The following is a 12,418-nucleotide window of genomic DNA, read 5'->3' on the forward strand; positions in this document are numbered from 1 at the left end:
CCTTTACATATCCATTTCAATTTTACATCTGTCCTCATCTTAGTTTCCAGGTTAAAGTAGCTTAATAATGATTTTACTTTCAGTCTTGCATTATTAATTAATTACTAAATTGTATAGGGACCACTGGAAACAACTACTGTTCCGTGGTTCCTCTTTACACATATGTAATGAAATCTGTCTTAACACCAGTTTTTATTTTTTTATAATTTTGCTGTGTTAATTTTCCATCAGTCTTGTTTATTAAGAAAAATGTCCTACAGCATAATAGTACATAAAAATTCCATTATGTTACCTTTGCACCCTTAACACCATTAATTTTATCAGCTAATATTGTAATCTTGTTTAAGTGTTACCTTGACAACAAACTGGGGAGTTCAAGGAGTCTTCTGCAGTCATCACTAACTACTGAAATTGTGCTCTTAAATTCTGACACTGCTAGTGGCCACATGCACCGCTGTTGCTTCTTGGTGCCTATTCATAGCTAGTTGAGTTGGGATTCTCAAAATAAGGACAGAGTTGCCTGGGGTGAGATCAAGGGTATTCCCATAAGCATTCTCCCAGTGTACCAAAAACTCAAAACCAATTGCAGTTATTAAAAAACATGTGCAAAAAGGGGATTTTGATGTCTACCTCTTTTATATTACTGCAATAGTTTAAAAGAGTTCAGAAAGTGGAAGACTAGCACATTTTTGCCTGTTAGTCTAAAAAGCTAAAAGCCACTTTGTCCATTTCTCAGAAGAGTGCCCTAGTTACCATGTTAGAAACTCTGCTGGGTAAACTGTCCACTCTTTCTGTTGTGGAGTAAAACATTCAAGATTCACAGGACTATAAAAGGCAAGCAAGCAACAGAGATCCTAAGAGTGGCCAACCAGAAGAGAGAGAATCCTGAGTTTTGTTCTTTATTTTAGCATCAGTTGCTAAAAGTTGGTTTTACCAAGGACATCATGGTTAATACCTTTCTTGTATTATTTAACTTTAAATACAGCTGTTGTCAGGTGGCTGCTATAATATTGGAGTCAGAGGTGCTTAGTATCGTCATGGATTAAAAAAAGCTAGAAAGTATTTAGATTTAGAATTTATTGATCTAGGCAAGTCTACTAAACTTGCTTGTATCTCAGAGGTAATTACAGCTTGAAGGCAGGAGATGGAGGACTGAAAAAGGGCAGACTTGAGGTTTATCTTGGAGGAAAAAAGAAGGAAGGAAACTGTCTACCTATCAGTTTAACTTAGGTTTTTAGGAATGTTTGCAGTAAAAGCAGTTCAAAAGTATATAGAAAATAAGTACACAAGTAACAGTGATTTGTCAAGAAGTGTCAAGTCAAATCTCATTTCTTTCTGTACAAGGTAACAAGCAGTGAACAGACTGGAAGGTACAGATGTCATATGTTGGTTTTAACCAAGTGTTTAAAACCATCTCAGTAGATATTCACTTGGCAGGTTAGAAAACCTGACTAATCAAATATCAGTGAAAGTGATGCAAAATCTACATGCAGGGACTAGTAATTCTTAATTATCTGCTGTCAAAACAGAAATATGTGAAAAGGGGGACCCTTCATCAGTTCACCCAGGCTCAAGCCAGTTCAGTATTTTCACTGATGACTTTGAACATGGATGAGTTTGAACTGTACTGTGCCCTAAATTGTGGGTGGGGATCCTACATTGGTTTAATGACATGAGATACCATTCTCCATCTACTCTCTAGGTGATAGTTTTGGTTTACTTACTAAAGTCTGGGTATTATTTTAGTCTCGGATAGAAAATATACCATTCCAAATTAGCATGGTCTCATTGTTCCAGTAACCTTTCTTACTTCAGGGCTATCTATTGTTCCTAAAATGTCCTTGAGAATTGGTGTGGGTTAATCCCAGTAGGCAGCTAAGCTCCACACAGCCACCCGTTCACTCCCTCCAGGTGGGATGGAGAAGAGAATGGGGAGGGTAAAAGAGAGAAAACCATATTCATTGTAGCAGTAGTTTGAACAGAGACATTTCCGGCTTATAGTTTATTGTGAAATACAATAATTTTTTAAGTCCTCTGGACAAGGGAGTAGTATCTTAATGTGAAGTGAGAAATGCTTTTATCTTATAGGACCAGGAACATCTTTGAAACTCCCTGGAACTAGCCAAGGTGGAGGCCCCAGCCCAGCTGTTAGGTATGTGATAGTTTATTTTTTTTAAATGTGACTACTTAGAAATGAACAAATCTTACATTTAACTTCTGAAAATGAAGTGCCTCAGGTACAACTGTTTAAATTCTCTATTAATAAATACCGCTTAACGTAAGGATAATGTACTTAACATCTTCAGGCCAGTAACTCAATCAGGAAGACCTATTACAGGATTTGTGAGACCCAGCACGCAAAGTGGACGGCCCAGTACTATGGAACAGGCGATAAGAACACCTCGAACAGCTCTCACAGCCCGTCCCCTTACTAGTGCTTCCGGGGGATATGTCAGGCTGGGAACGGTGAGTTTTTTGACTCTCTTCTCAGAATGATGCATTTCTTGGTCATAGCATCTGGCACAGTGACATTATAGTTTACTTAAAAGCTGCATCTAAACTCCAGTTTGAAGGAGGAGAGCATTTTTGGTTTTTTATTTAAATTACTTTTAGAGTTTGAAAATGATACTTCTTGTTAGTTTGCTGATCTGTTTATATAAAAACATAAATCCATAAGTTCACTGAAATTCACATAAAATCCCAATTCACAGGCTCTTTGAGACACATTTTTATTCACTGAAGGCCATGAAAAGACCATGACATGATTTCATTATGAGCATCTTGAAACCTTCTCAAAGTTTTTCAGTTTACTACAAAACAATTACTAAGTGCTCAGTGTCTGTCCCTTCAAACGATAAGGAAAATAAACTAGACTAGTTCTATCCTGTTCTTTTGGCAAAATTAATAAACTGCAAGTGGCAAGAATATGTAGTACGGATAAACATCACATTAATGGCAAAACATGGTGTCTTCTCACTATTGCAGGTAGGAACTGATCTTCCTAAATCTTTCATGAAATTTTTTTTTTTTATGTATCCCAACTACCAACGTACATGCTTAGGCACTATATGGAAATAGTGGAGAGAGGGAAGCAAAAGGAAGTTTTTGGCAGATGTTTTGTTTGGGGTTTGGGAGTTTTGTTGTATACTACTAATATTTTGAAAATTTTCAGGAAAGTGTAAGACATCTTCCCACTTAAAAGACTTCTTTTTCCTCTTCAGGCTTCAATGCTAACAAATCCAGATGGCCCTTTCATAAATCTGTCTCGACTGAATTTAGCAAAATATGCTCAGAAACCCAAACTGGCAAAGGTACGTAACTGTTTTTGGTTAACGTGATATCTTTTTCTTATTTTCTGGTGTCATTCTAATGTAACTGTACATGGGATTGGGAATAAAAACAATGATGAAATGTGTTGTAGAGGTGAAGTTCAGAAAAATAATGTGTAACTTACCTTTTGACAGCTTTTACCAGATTTGAAATTGAAAGAATGTCTAAAGAAGTTACACAGAAAGTATAATCTAGGAAAAACTTTCATAGGGAATAAAATATTCCATTGGTAAATAACTTGAACTGCACATATAGGAGTGATGAAGGGCAACTGAAAAAAGGAAAAAAGAAAAGCCAGGAGTAAAAAAACCTGCAGAACCCTCCTTAATGTCGGGAAATGGCAATCCTGGTCTAAAAATGTCCAAAAGGTTTGGATTTTTTTGCTTTGATTTTATGGCATGAGTTAACTCTTTTTATGTAAAAAGATTTCATTGTTTTGTTCAGAATACTTCTTCATTTTCAATTAAGAACATCTGGCTGGCAATCATTGAAACTGAGACTATGTGACAGTAGAACAGGTTTATCCATGTTATCTGCCCAACTTATTTCAGTTCTGAGTGGCAGGGACTGAAAGTTGTGTGATGATTTATCATTCTGTGGCCTTTCAGTTGAATCTTTCCCCAACATAATCAGTTATGGATGAACATGTTTCAAAAAAACAACTGTTGGGCTGAGGCCAGCAACTCATTTTGCACAAGGTATCAGACAACTATCAGACACCCTCTAGGGAGCTATATTTGGCTCTCAACCTAAAGTGGGAAGAACCAGTATGCATTCAGTCTATTTTGAGAAACGAAGTGGTGAGCGCTGTTAGAAGACTAGCAGTGCCTCATAATCTACTAGTGGAAATTAGCTCTTCCAGTCTAAAACTTTGGTTAACAGTTTTTCATAAATGACTAGCAAATTTCTTTTCTTTTTAAAGCCTAATGTAGACTGATGGCATTGCATTTCAGTGTGGTTTTTAAAGGAAATAAATTTTGTGTGATTGCATTGTATTCTTCACCCACTCCTTGCATCATTGTCCCATTGCTTCCTAACCAAACTAGGCAGAAGAGTAGGTATCAAATATGGTAATCAAAGGTATATCCCTGGCCAGGTTATATCCCTGGGGAGGCAATCAAAGACTTGCAGACTATCATCTGAGGGCAGTTACAAGTTAGTTCTTTATCAGTACTGAAAAAACTTGCATGGCTTTTGTCTAATTATGTCCTTGCCAGCAATCAGCCAGCAGACAAATTATTATAAATCCATTACAGTCTGTAAAATAGGGGGGATGTAGGAAACCTGGGAAGGATTAAGAAATGCAAGACGCGTCCATAAGAAACAAGGCTTAGTTTTTCTGCCCGAAGACAGCTAGCTTTTAATTATGTTTGGTAACTACATGCTATTTAAGTAGGTAGGTTAGATTTCAGAGGATGTATTGTCAGCAACGGCCCTCAGGAATGAGAAACATACATATTTTTAACAATTTTTGTTTTTAATTAGCATTTTCTGGGGCAGCTCTGTCTTCCTTCTGTTTCATATGAAAAGAGGCTTAAGCCAAAAATGTAAAACAACAGTCAAAGAAACATCCATAGGCAGCAAGTGAACTTGTCAGTATTATGAAGCTAATACATTATGACATTAACATTTCACACAGAATGTAAGATCTAAGTTTAAATTTGGAGCTACATAGATTTATAACTTTTTTTTTTTAACGAAACAGCATTAAGGGTAAAGCCAAAGCAGGAGGTGAGACTTCAGACTGCACTGTGTGTTAAGAATAATTGATTAAATTTTTAAAATTTTCTGAGCTGTCACCTCTCCCACATGCAAAAATATGATAAATCTTATAGCTATTAATTTCACATAATTAGCCTGTGTATTCATGTTTGTATATGAATACCTCCTACATACTTCTTCCTAATGTATTTGCAAAGTATCCTCACCATATCTTTTTTCAACTTAGATATTTTATCTTTTTATTACATGATGAGGTTTCCCAGTGTTTTGAAGAATACTGAAATGTGCCCTCCCTCTGACCAGCATTAGCCATGTTAAAGGCTATCACAGGAAACACCATAGCAGACATAAAAGGTATCACCTGTCACCAGACAGAGCCTCTGGTAAATCTCAGTTAGCAACTGATTTATGGTATGAAATAGAAAGTTTTATCTTTTTTAGCTTGTGGATTTTTAATAGAGTTATTAAGATAACTCTAGATATTTTTGTCCAAGTGAATATTCAGTCACTTAAATCCTTTTGAAGGTCAGGCTGTATACATTGTGCCAGCCATGCAAGAAAACATCTTTTTTTGTCACTTTAGATTTACACACTTTTACCGAATGCTTCCCTGTTACTGAACTAGAGGAGAAAATGTTCCACTACTACTTTATTGTCTATTCTATTCTTATCCACCGATTCTAATCTCCCTATAAATGTGTTTCTATTTATAATTCTTTAATGTCTTTTAATCATCTGTTCAGAGTCTTTTCTGACCAAAACTAGAAGAAAAGTAGGTCATGGTTTACTTTCCTCACCAGACATGACAATTCATTAGTAATTCTCTAGTTTCCTTAAGTTAATTATTTTAAGAATTTTGTCTAAGAAAAGCTGGCAAAAGGGTCATGGAAGCCCTTAGGAGACTAACGTCTTGTTCTTTCTTTCTTTCCTCATAGGGCAATAGTTTTTTTCTAGTTTTTTAGAATGAATTATACAAGTTTAGAAAAACGTTCTGTTCTTCTAAACCTGAGATTTGGATGCAGAAAAAGTTCAAGGTTCAACTCAATTAAAGCTTGTGTTACTGGCACCCATAATACATTTCTGGGAATAGAGGCTTCCACTGTCCATTTAATTACTCATCATCTTTCAATATCATGTTATTCACTGAAAATGCCACCCCCATTACCTATTATATACTCGTCTGTGTTCTAGTGCAGAACAGCTACAACGCAGTATGACTTGACTAGCTTAATACACGAGTAAAGAAAAATGCAGTTATGTTGCTATGTAGTTGTGGGCTTATAAGCAGTTAACCACAGCACAGCTGATGCATGTAACTTCTTTAAGCTTTGGTATTATGATGGTGTATTTGAGTTTCAGCAGCAGCACAATATTGTTACCATTTATCGTTTACAAATAATTAAAAAAAGGAATTTTTTCCTTTACAGATCTCAAAATTCTGTAGGGCTTAGGATTGTTTTCCCCTAAGGCAAAGTTTGCTCAGCTTACATTCTTAATAAACCTATGTTTATTTAAGTAGGTTTAGCACTACATAAACACCTGACATTGCACACTACATGACACCTGTCCATTGCAAAAAGCTTTTTTTAGATCACTTGTTGATTTTACCGTTAAATAGTCATGAAAATTGTACCAGATTCTCAAATCTACATTCGCTTTCAAATTATAGCTGCCTTTTTTGTTTTAAGGTGATGTTAAGGACTAGAGATAAGAGGCAATTCCACTAATCTCTTTCAACAAATTAAGAATTAAGATGCTGTCCTGTGATGACAATGTAGCACATCTATAGTTTTTGTCTATTGAAGTCTTAAATAAATGTAATTGTCAGCAATTGTGATATGTAAATGTGATTGCTTTCACAAAGAATTAATTTCTGCCTAACATAATCAAGATTCTGTATTCCTCTAAAATAATATTATCAATTTTTGTCTTCAAATATGACAATATTTTAAATATTCTTCTGACAGGCATTGTTCGAATATATTTTTCACCATGAAAATGACGTAAAAAATGTGAGTATTTCATATGTTCCTTTTTCAGTTTTTATTATGTATGATTCAGGTATTTCTGTCAGTATTCTGCTAAACTAAGGATCCAGGTAGTACATCACACATGTCCAGGTAGTAAGTACAGAAGTGAAGCATTAAAAGTTGCTTAAGAGAGAGAAATCCTTTCTTACAGGGGTGATAATCAGGGATGATAATTTGCAAATACCAAGCTATGGATTGCTCTCCTTTTTGAGAAGCAAAACATTCTAATGCTTAAAACTGGCTCCCTCATCTATCAATATGGTAAGGTCTCTGTATTTAATTATTTCATGTTAACAGAATTTACTGGAACCTGAGCAGTAGATGAAACTACATGTCAGGTAGCTGAACTGCCTAGAAAGTTCAGAGTCCTGTGGTTTGAGAGTAAGCAGTAAATTATGAAAGACTGTCTACTAACAGAAGTTGAAAATACCTGACAAAACAGTGATTGAAATGAACATTATTTGACATTTTAAACTCCTGAGATGACTGCTTATGCATTTGGATGAATAGAAAGGAAATATATTTGTTGAAACTGCATAAAAATAAAATATCAATGGGACTTTGAATAGTTTTTCTAGAAACGTAATTCCATAGTGATGAGATGTTTTGTGGCCTCAAGAGAAAGATTAAATTGTCTATAACCTTTATTCTTCTGAAGTTTTCCTAATTATAATTTCTCTTACCCTATCAAAAATTTTTCTTCTGTGTTTCTTATGTTACTGCACTGAATGGGTAAGATCAAGTTTGGGTACATATTGTTTAAACTTTCAGAAAGAGATAAAGGTTGCAGAAGTTTTTTGGCAGTTCACCCAATAATTAATTTATTCAATTAATAAAGTGTCAAAATATTTCATTGCTATATTAGATATATCCACCCAGTTGAAATGGAATCAAAATTTCTGCTTGAGGTTTGTTTGAAAGAAGTTTGTGTCAATAATGCATAGTTGACTAGTTACTGAATTTTCTGCAATACTACCAGCTGGTGTGTGATTAGACCTGGAGTTAAAACTCTCCAGTTAATCAATAATACACACCAAAAATATTTTGCTGTTGTTGACATAGATGATAATTATTTCCAAATGTGCTGCTATGTGAAGTTTTTTAATCTAATATCGAATGATTATTGTTGTACACTGTCAACTTATTGTATAGCATTCTTTTAAGAGGATTGAATTGTAATGCACTCTTAATCCAAAATACCATTGAAATGGTAAGTAGAAGCATCAGAAATGTCAGAGAGAAATAGCAATTAACATTTACATATTCTGGTACTGAATATGAAGAAAGTACCTGGGTTTTAGGCCACTAGTAATTAAAAAATTATGTTGTTTGTTACTGAAAGCTCAGTTCACTAAGAATAAAAGAGTCACTTGATAAGAAGCCACTTGTGCCTGTGACCTACAGTTTAAGGACATGCAGGATCTCTAGGCTAGATAGATAGTTTTATATAATGCAAGTAATTTTCCAAGCACTCCAGAAAAAAATTGTAAAATGTTTCTGCACTGTACTGCGTGTATTTTGAAATCCTTACTGAGAGTCCCAAATGAATGACTTGCAGAAAAAGTTTCTCGTATGTTTTTTTACACACTTGAGCCATTTGAATAAATATCTGTAAGCAAGGAAGTACCAGCTTAGTCACGATCATTTATTGTGTAATGAGAGGAAGATCAACATGTTAGGTTAATGATATCATCTTGTAGGAAAAAAATGGTGTCACACTTCACAGAAAGAGGTACCTTTATAATATAATGTATATCTCTGAAGAGATTTTTTTTAACTGTTCAGTTTGCTTTCTGTCATTCACTTTCATTGACTGTTTTCTACACCATTTTCAATGTAATTCTATTCTCCAAACTGTCCTCCCTTCCTTTTGAATTTCATCTGCATTAATTTTTCTTAAACAAAAAAGAAACACTTTAACTTCTGCTTTACTGTGGCTGCATCAATGTTTATTCATTTCTCCTACCAAGTGAAATTTCAGAAATTCAATTTCTTGTCTCCCTAAAAAGAATTCGATCACTTAGGATTCAGCAGGGAAACAGCATGTATGTTAACTTTTTAAAAATTGATCTGGCTCTTGCTTGATCACCCATTAGAACAGTCACTGACATCTCTTACATCTTTGTATTTTCTGCTACTGTATGAGGTTGCACATTCTTAGAAAAGAACCAAAACCCAACAGTTTTCTACATGAGGTGAGATGAAAGAGCTTGAAATGCTTGGAAGGCCGAGAAATTGACTTAAAGTTTGAAAAGTCTTTCTTGGGACTTTCTGTGTGAACAGCATACCAGTTCCTGCAGTTTTGCAAATAAAACACAAATTAGTAGTGACAATATCCTTCCTTTGTCACTGTTGATCTGGAACAGTGTACTGTTCTCATTTATTATTATCACGTTATTATTTAAGAAACAAAGGCAGTATTATTATTTATCTTCTGTTTCATATTCTGCCAGTATATAGAAAGGAAAAAAAAGACTCAGCAATTTCAGTTTAGAAATGCTATTAATCAGTGTGCATTCAGCTGAATAAATAGTGCTAGGAAATTGGTTTTAATTAAAAGTAAATACATCTGTAATCTGTCCATTATCAGAAACATGGGTCTGCAAGTAGAAGAGAGAAGCACTGAGCTTGCTCAACACTTGAAAATGTATTCAGAAGTCTTTTGTCTTATTTAATGAAAAATTAAACACTTCTCTGAATAAAATACTATTATCCTATCCATGATTGTTCTTGACTTGTTTCCTTTTGAACACATATACTTAATAACTGACTTTCTCTACTCCTTGAGCTATTTCTAAAAGCCATTTTATGGGCTAAATGCTCTAAGAGCAGGACAGTTTGAAAGACTTGTCCAGAAATAGTTCAGCTGCTACTTTTTTCGGTAGACTGTGACATCATATTTTGCCATTATTCACGGGTGGGTAATGATGACAAGACACTTTGTCCTGAGGAAGAACAATAAGTGTACAATGCATGCTTGTGGTCAGAAGTCATGACCTCTCATATTTCCTTAGATCTTTTTAATACTTTGTAGTTTATACTCTCTGATAGGAATCTATTTAAAATGGAATTATGTTAGATTTACAAAATATAGGAATCCAGAAGACACTCGCCAAAATAGATTGTGTTAAATTGACTATGGCTAATGTCATTTGCTCAGCTATCTTATAGACTATCTGGGCTGATTTGTCTACAAATAAGACTTCAATCAGTAATTGTTGCTGGGAAAATTACTGCACATGAAAGAAGCAGCAGATGCTTGCTGTTGTTTCCATCTGTCTAATTTCTTGGTGCATACAATACTCTGTATGAAATTACTGTTTCAAACAACTTTATATTTACCAATTTCATTTTGCAATAGCGAAGTTCGGAAGTCTTAGTTATAGTACAGTTTAGTTAAGGAAGGTAATGGTAAAAAAATGAAACTCAGAATCATGCTAAATACAATTAAAGAACCGACATTATTTTTCATTCTTTAATAAAAACATTTTTTTAGAAAACAGAAAACCCACCAAGTCTCAGGCGTTTTTAACATTTTTATTTGCACAAACATAAAAACTGACAGTAAAATAAATTTGTTCTGAAAGACTTCTTGGGGTTAAAACTGTTACTGAAATGGACTCTGCATATGTGAGTATGCTAAGTGCTCTAGATAGGAACAATTTCAGCTCACCGGTATGCCCAGATGATGAGTTATATCCTAAAGTTTATTAAAAGTTTTAGGACAATCAGTTTGGATTTTGAACTGATATGTATATTAGAATCAAAAATCCTTAAAAAGACATACCAGTATCTGGTAATATCCCAAATCCTTCGTGTTTTTCCTTTCCAGTTATTAATATGACTGCACCAACATTCAGCAATGCACAGGAGTGCAGGACAGTCATATCAGTACTGCTTTTATAGATTGATTTTAAATTAAAACGCCATGCAGATTGAGCATTGATTTCTACCCAAACTGTGCAATTAAAAAAAAAAGTTTGCACCAAAGTGAAATTTAAATGTGCTTGGTGTTGGTACTGGCAAGGTGAAGACTTTTAAAAGACTGAATCAATTTACTAACATTTCAGAGGCCACATTGTTAAAAGATTTTGTGGTAATACTAGCAGAAATTCTTAACTCTTAGGATGCACAAAGCCTTCTCAGACAAACACTTTTTAGAAATATTTGTAACATTGATCGTATTTTTTGATTAAAGTTTTTGTAATCACTTGTAGAGTATCAGAAACAAGATCTTCCTGTTCCTTTCCTATTTCATTAATTGGAAAGTATAAAAACAGAACTTATTTTCGTAAACTAACTTCGAGATGAAGTCATGCTGTGTTTCTTGATGTTAGTATAAGATCCTAGTAAGAGTTCAGGATCTTCACTGACAGATGAACGGCTGATGTTAGTGTCTAGTAAACCTGAAGCAATCTTAGTTTCCACTTTCCAATCGCAGCCAGAATTGTTGGCCTTGCATAAAATAGTTATCAGAAATAATTAGGGTAGCTGGAAGAAACCTGAATGTGCAGTTACAGAAGAGATCGTTTTCTGAAACTCAGTCCTTCTTGAGCACTTGCCATGAGAGCACTCTGAGGAAAGCTCTCTGAAGCATGCTATTTGCAACATGATCCTTACTTGTCTGAAGTGGCTGCTCATGCTGCATTAGAAGCAGGTGTGGTATTTGACAGACACAGATATTGTTTATACATTTGTAAATGCAACAAAAGTAACCAACTTGGCTCCCTGCCAAGTCCCCGGCCCAACACCAAAAAAAACCTCCAGCACAGTGCTAAGGAAAAAACCCATGAAAGATCCAAACTAGCCAAACTTATATGAATATAAATGTATTTACGTATATTACAGATGAAATACTATATACAATTTCCAAAAGGAAGAGGGAAAGGGAAGGGTGAAGGGGAAAGGAACAAAACCAAAATAAAATATACACAATCAATATCCCAAGATCTAGCAACTAAAGAATTAGCAAAGGAATATCTTACTACTCTCCTTGGGACAAAACAGAAGTTGCGCTGGAATGACCGCCAGGGTCCCAAGGTCAGCAAGGCCTTACCAGGCCTCACTCCCCAACACGGCAGAACTGACAGCAGGGAACCCCCACCTCTGGAGCCACCGGAAGGAAAGAGCGAAGGCCTCTTCTCCTTTCTTCTTATACCCCTGACTTACATAAAAATCGTAGGGAATACTGGGAAATCCGGGCACTTCCTTGGTTACAAACTGTTCACCAAGGAAGGCCTAGACTAAAACTACCACACCAATCTTTTAATGGCAACTACTTTTCCAGATTTTCCCAGTCTTGGGACAAAATTGCTTATGTACCTTCAAAGGAAAGA

At 35.1% G+C, this 12,418-nt stretch overlaps 1 protein-coding gene across 2 annotated transcripts in view; it reads left to right on the forward strand.

The window, feature by feature from the left end:
* TTC8 (tetratricopeptide repeat domain 8) overlaps positions 1-12,418 on the forward strand; it is a 41,073-nt gene that overhangs the window by 12,058 nt on the left and 16,597 nt on the right. For both annotated transcript variants that reach the window (XM_027673242.1, XM_027673250.1), the window contains 4 exons: positions 2,089-2,152; positions 2,307-2,466; positions 3,222-3,311; positions 7,020-7,064. In XM_027673242.1, coding sequence (XP_027529043.1) covers positions 2,089-2,152; positions 2,307-2,466; positions 3,222-3,311; positions 7,020-7,064 — 359 coding nt within the window. The remainder of the gene's footprint in view (positions 1-2,088; positions 2,153-2,306; positions 2,467-3,221; positions 3,312-7,019; positions 7,065-12,418) is intronic.

The sequence above is a fragment of the Neopelma chrysocephalum genome, unplaced genomic scaffold (assembly GCF_003984885.1).
Source record: "Neopelma chrysocephalum unplaced genomic scaffold, ASM398488v2 Primary Assembly neopelma1_24, whole genome shotgun sequence".
Lineage (NCBI taxonomy): Eukaryota > Metazoa > Chordata > Aves > Passeriformes > Pipridae > Neopelma > Neopelma chrysocephalum.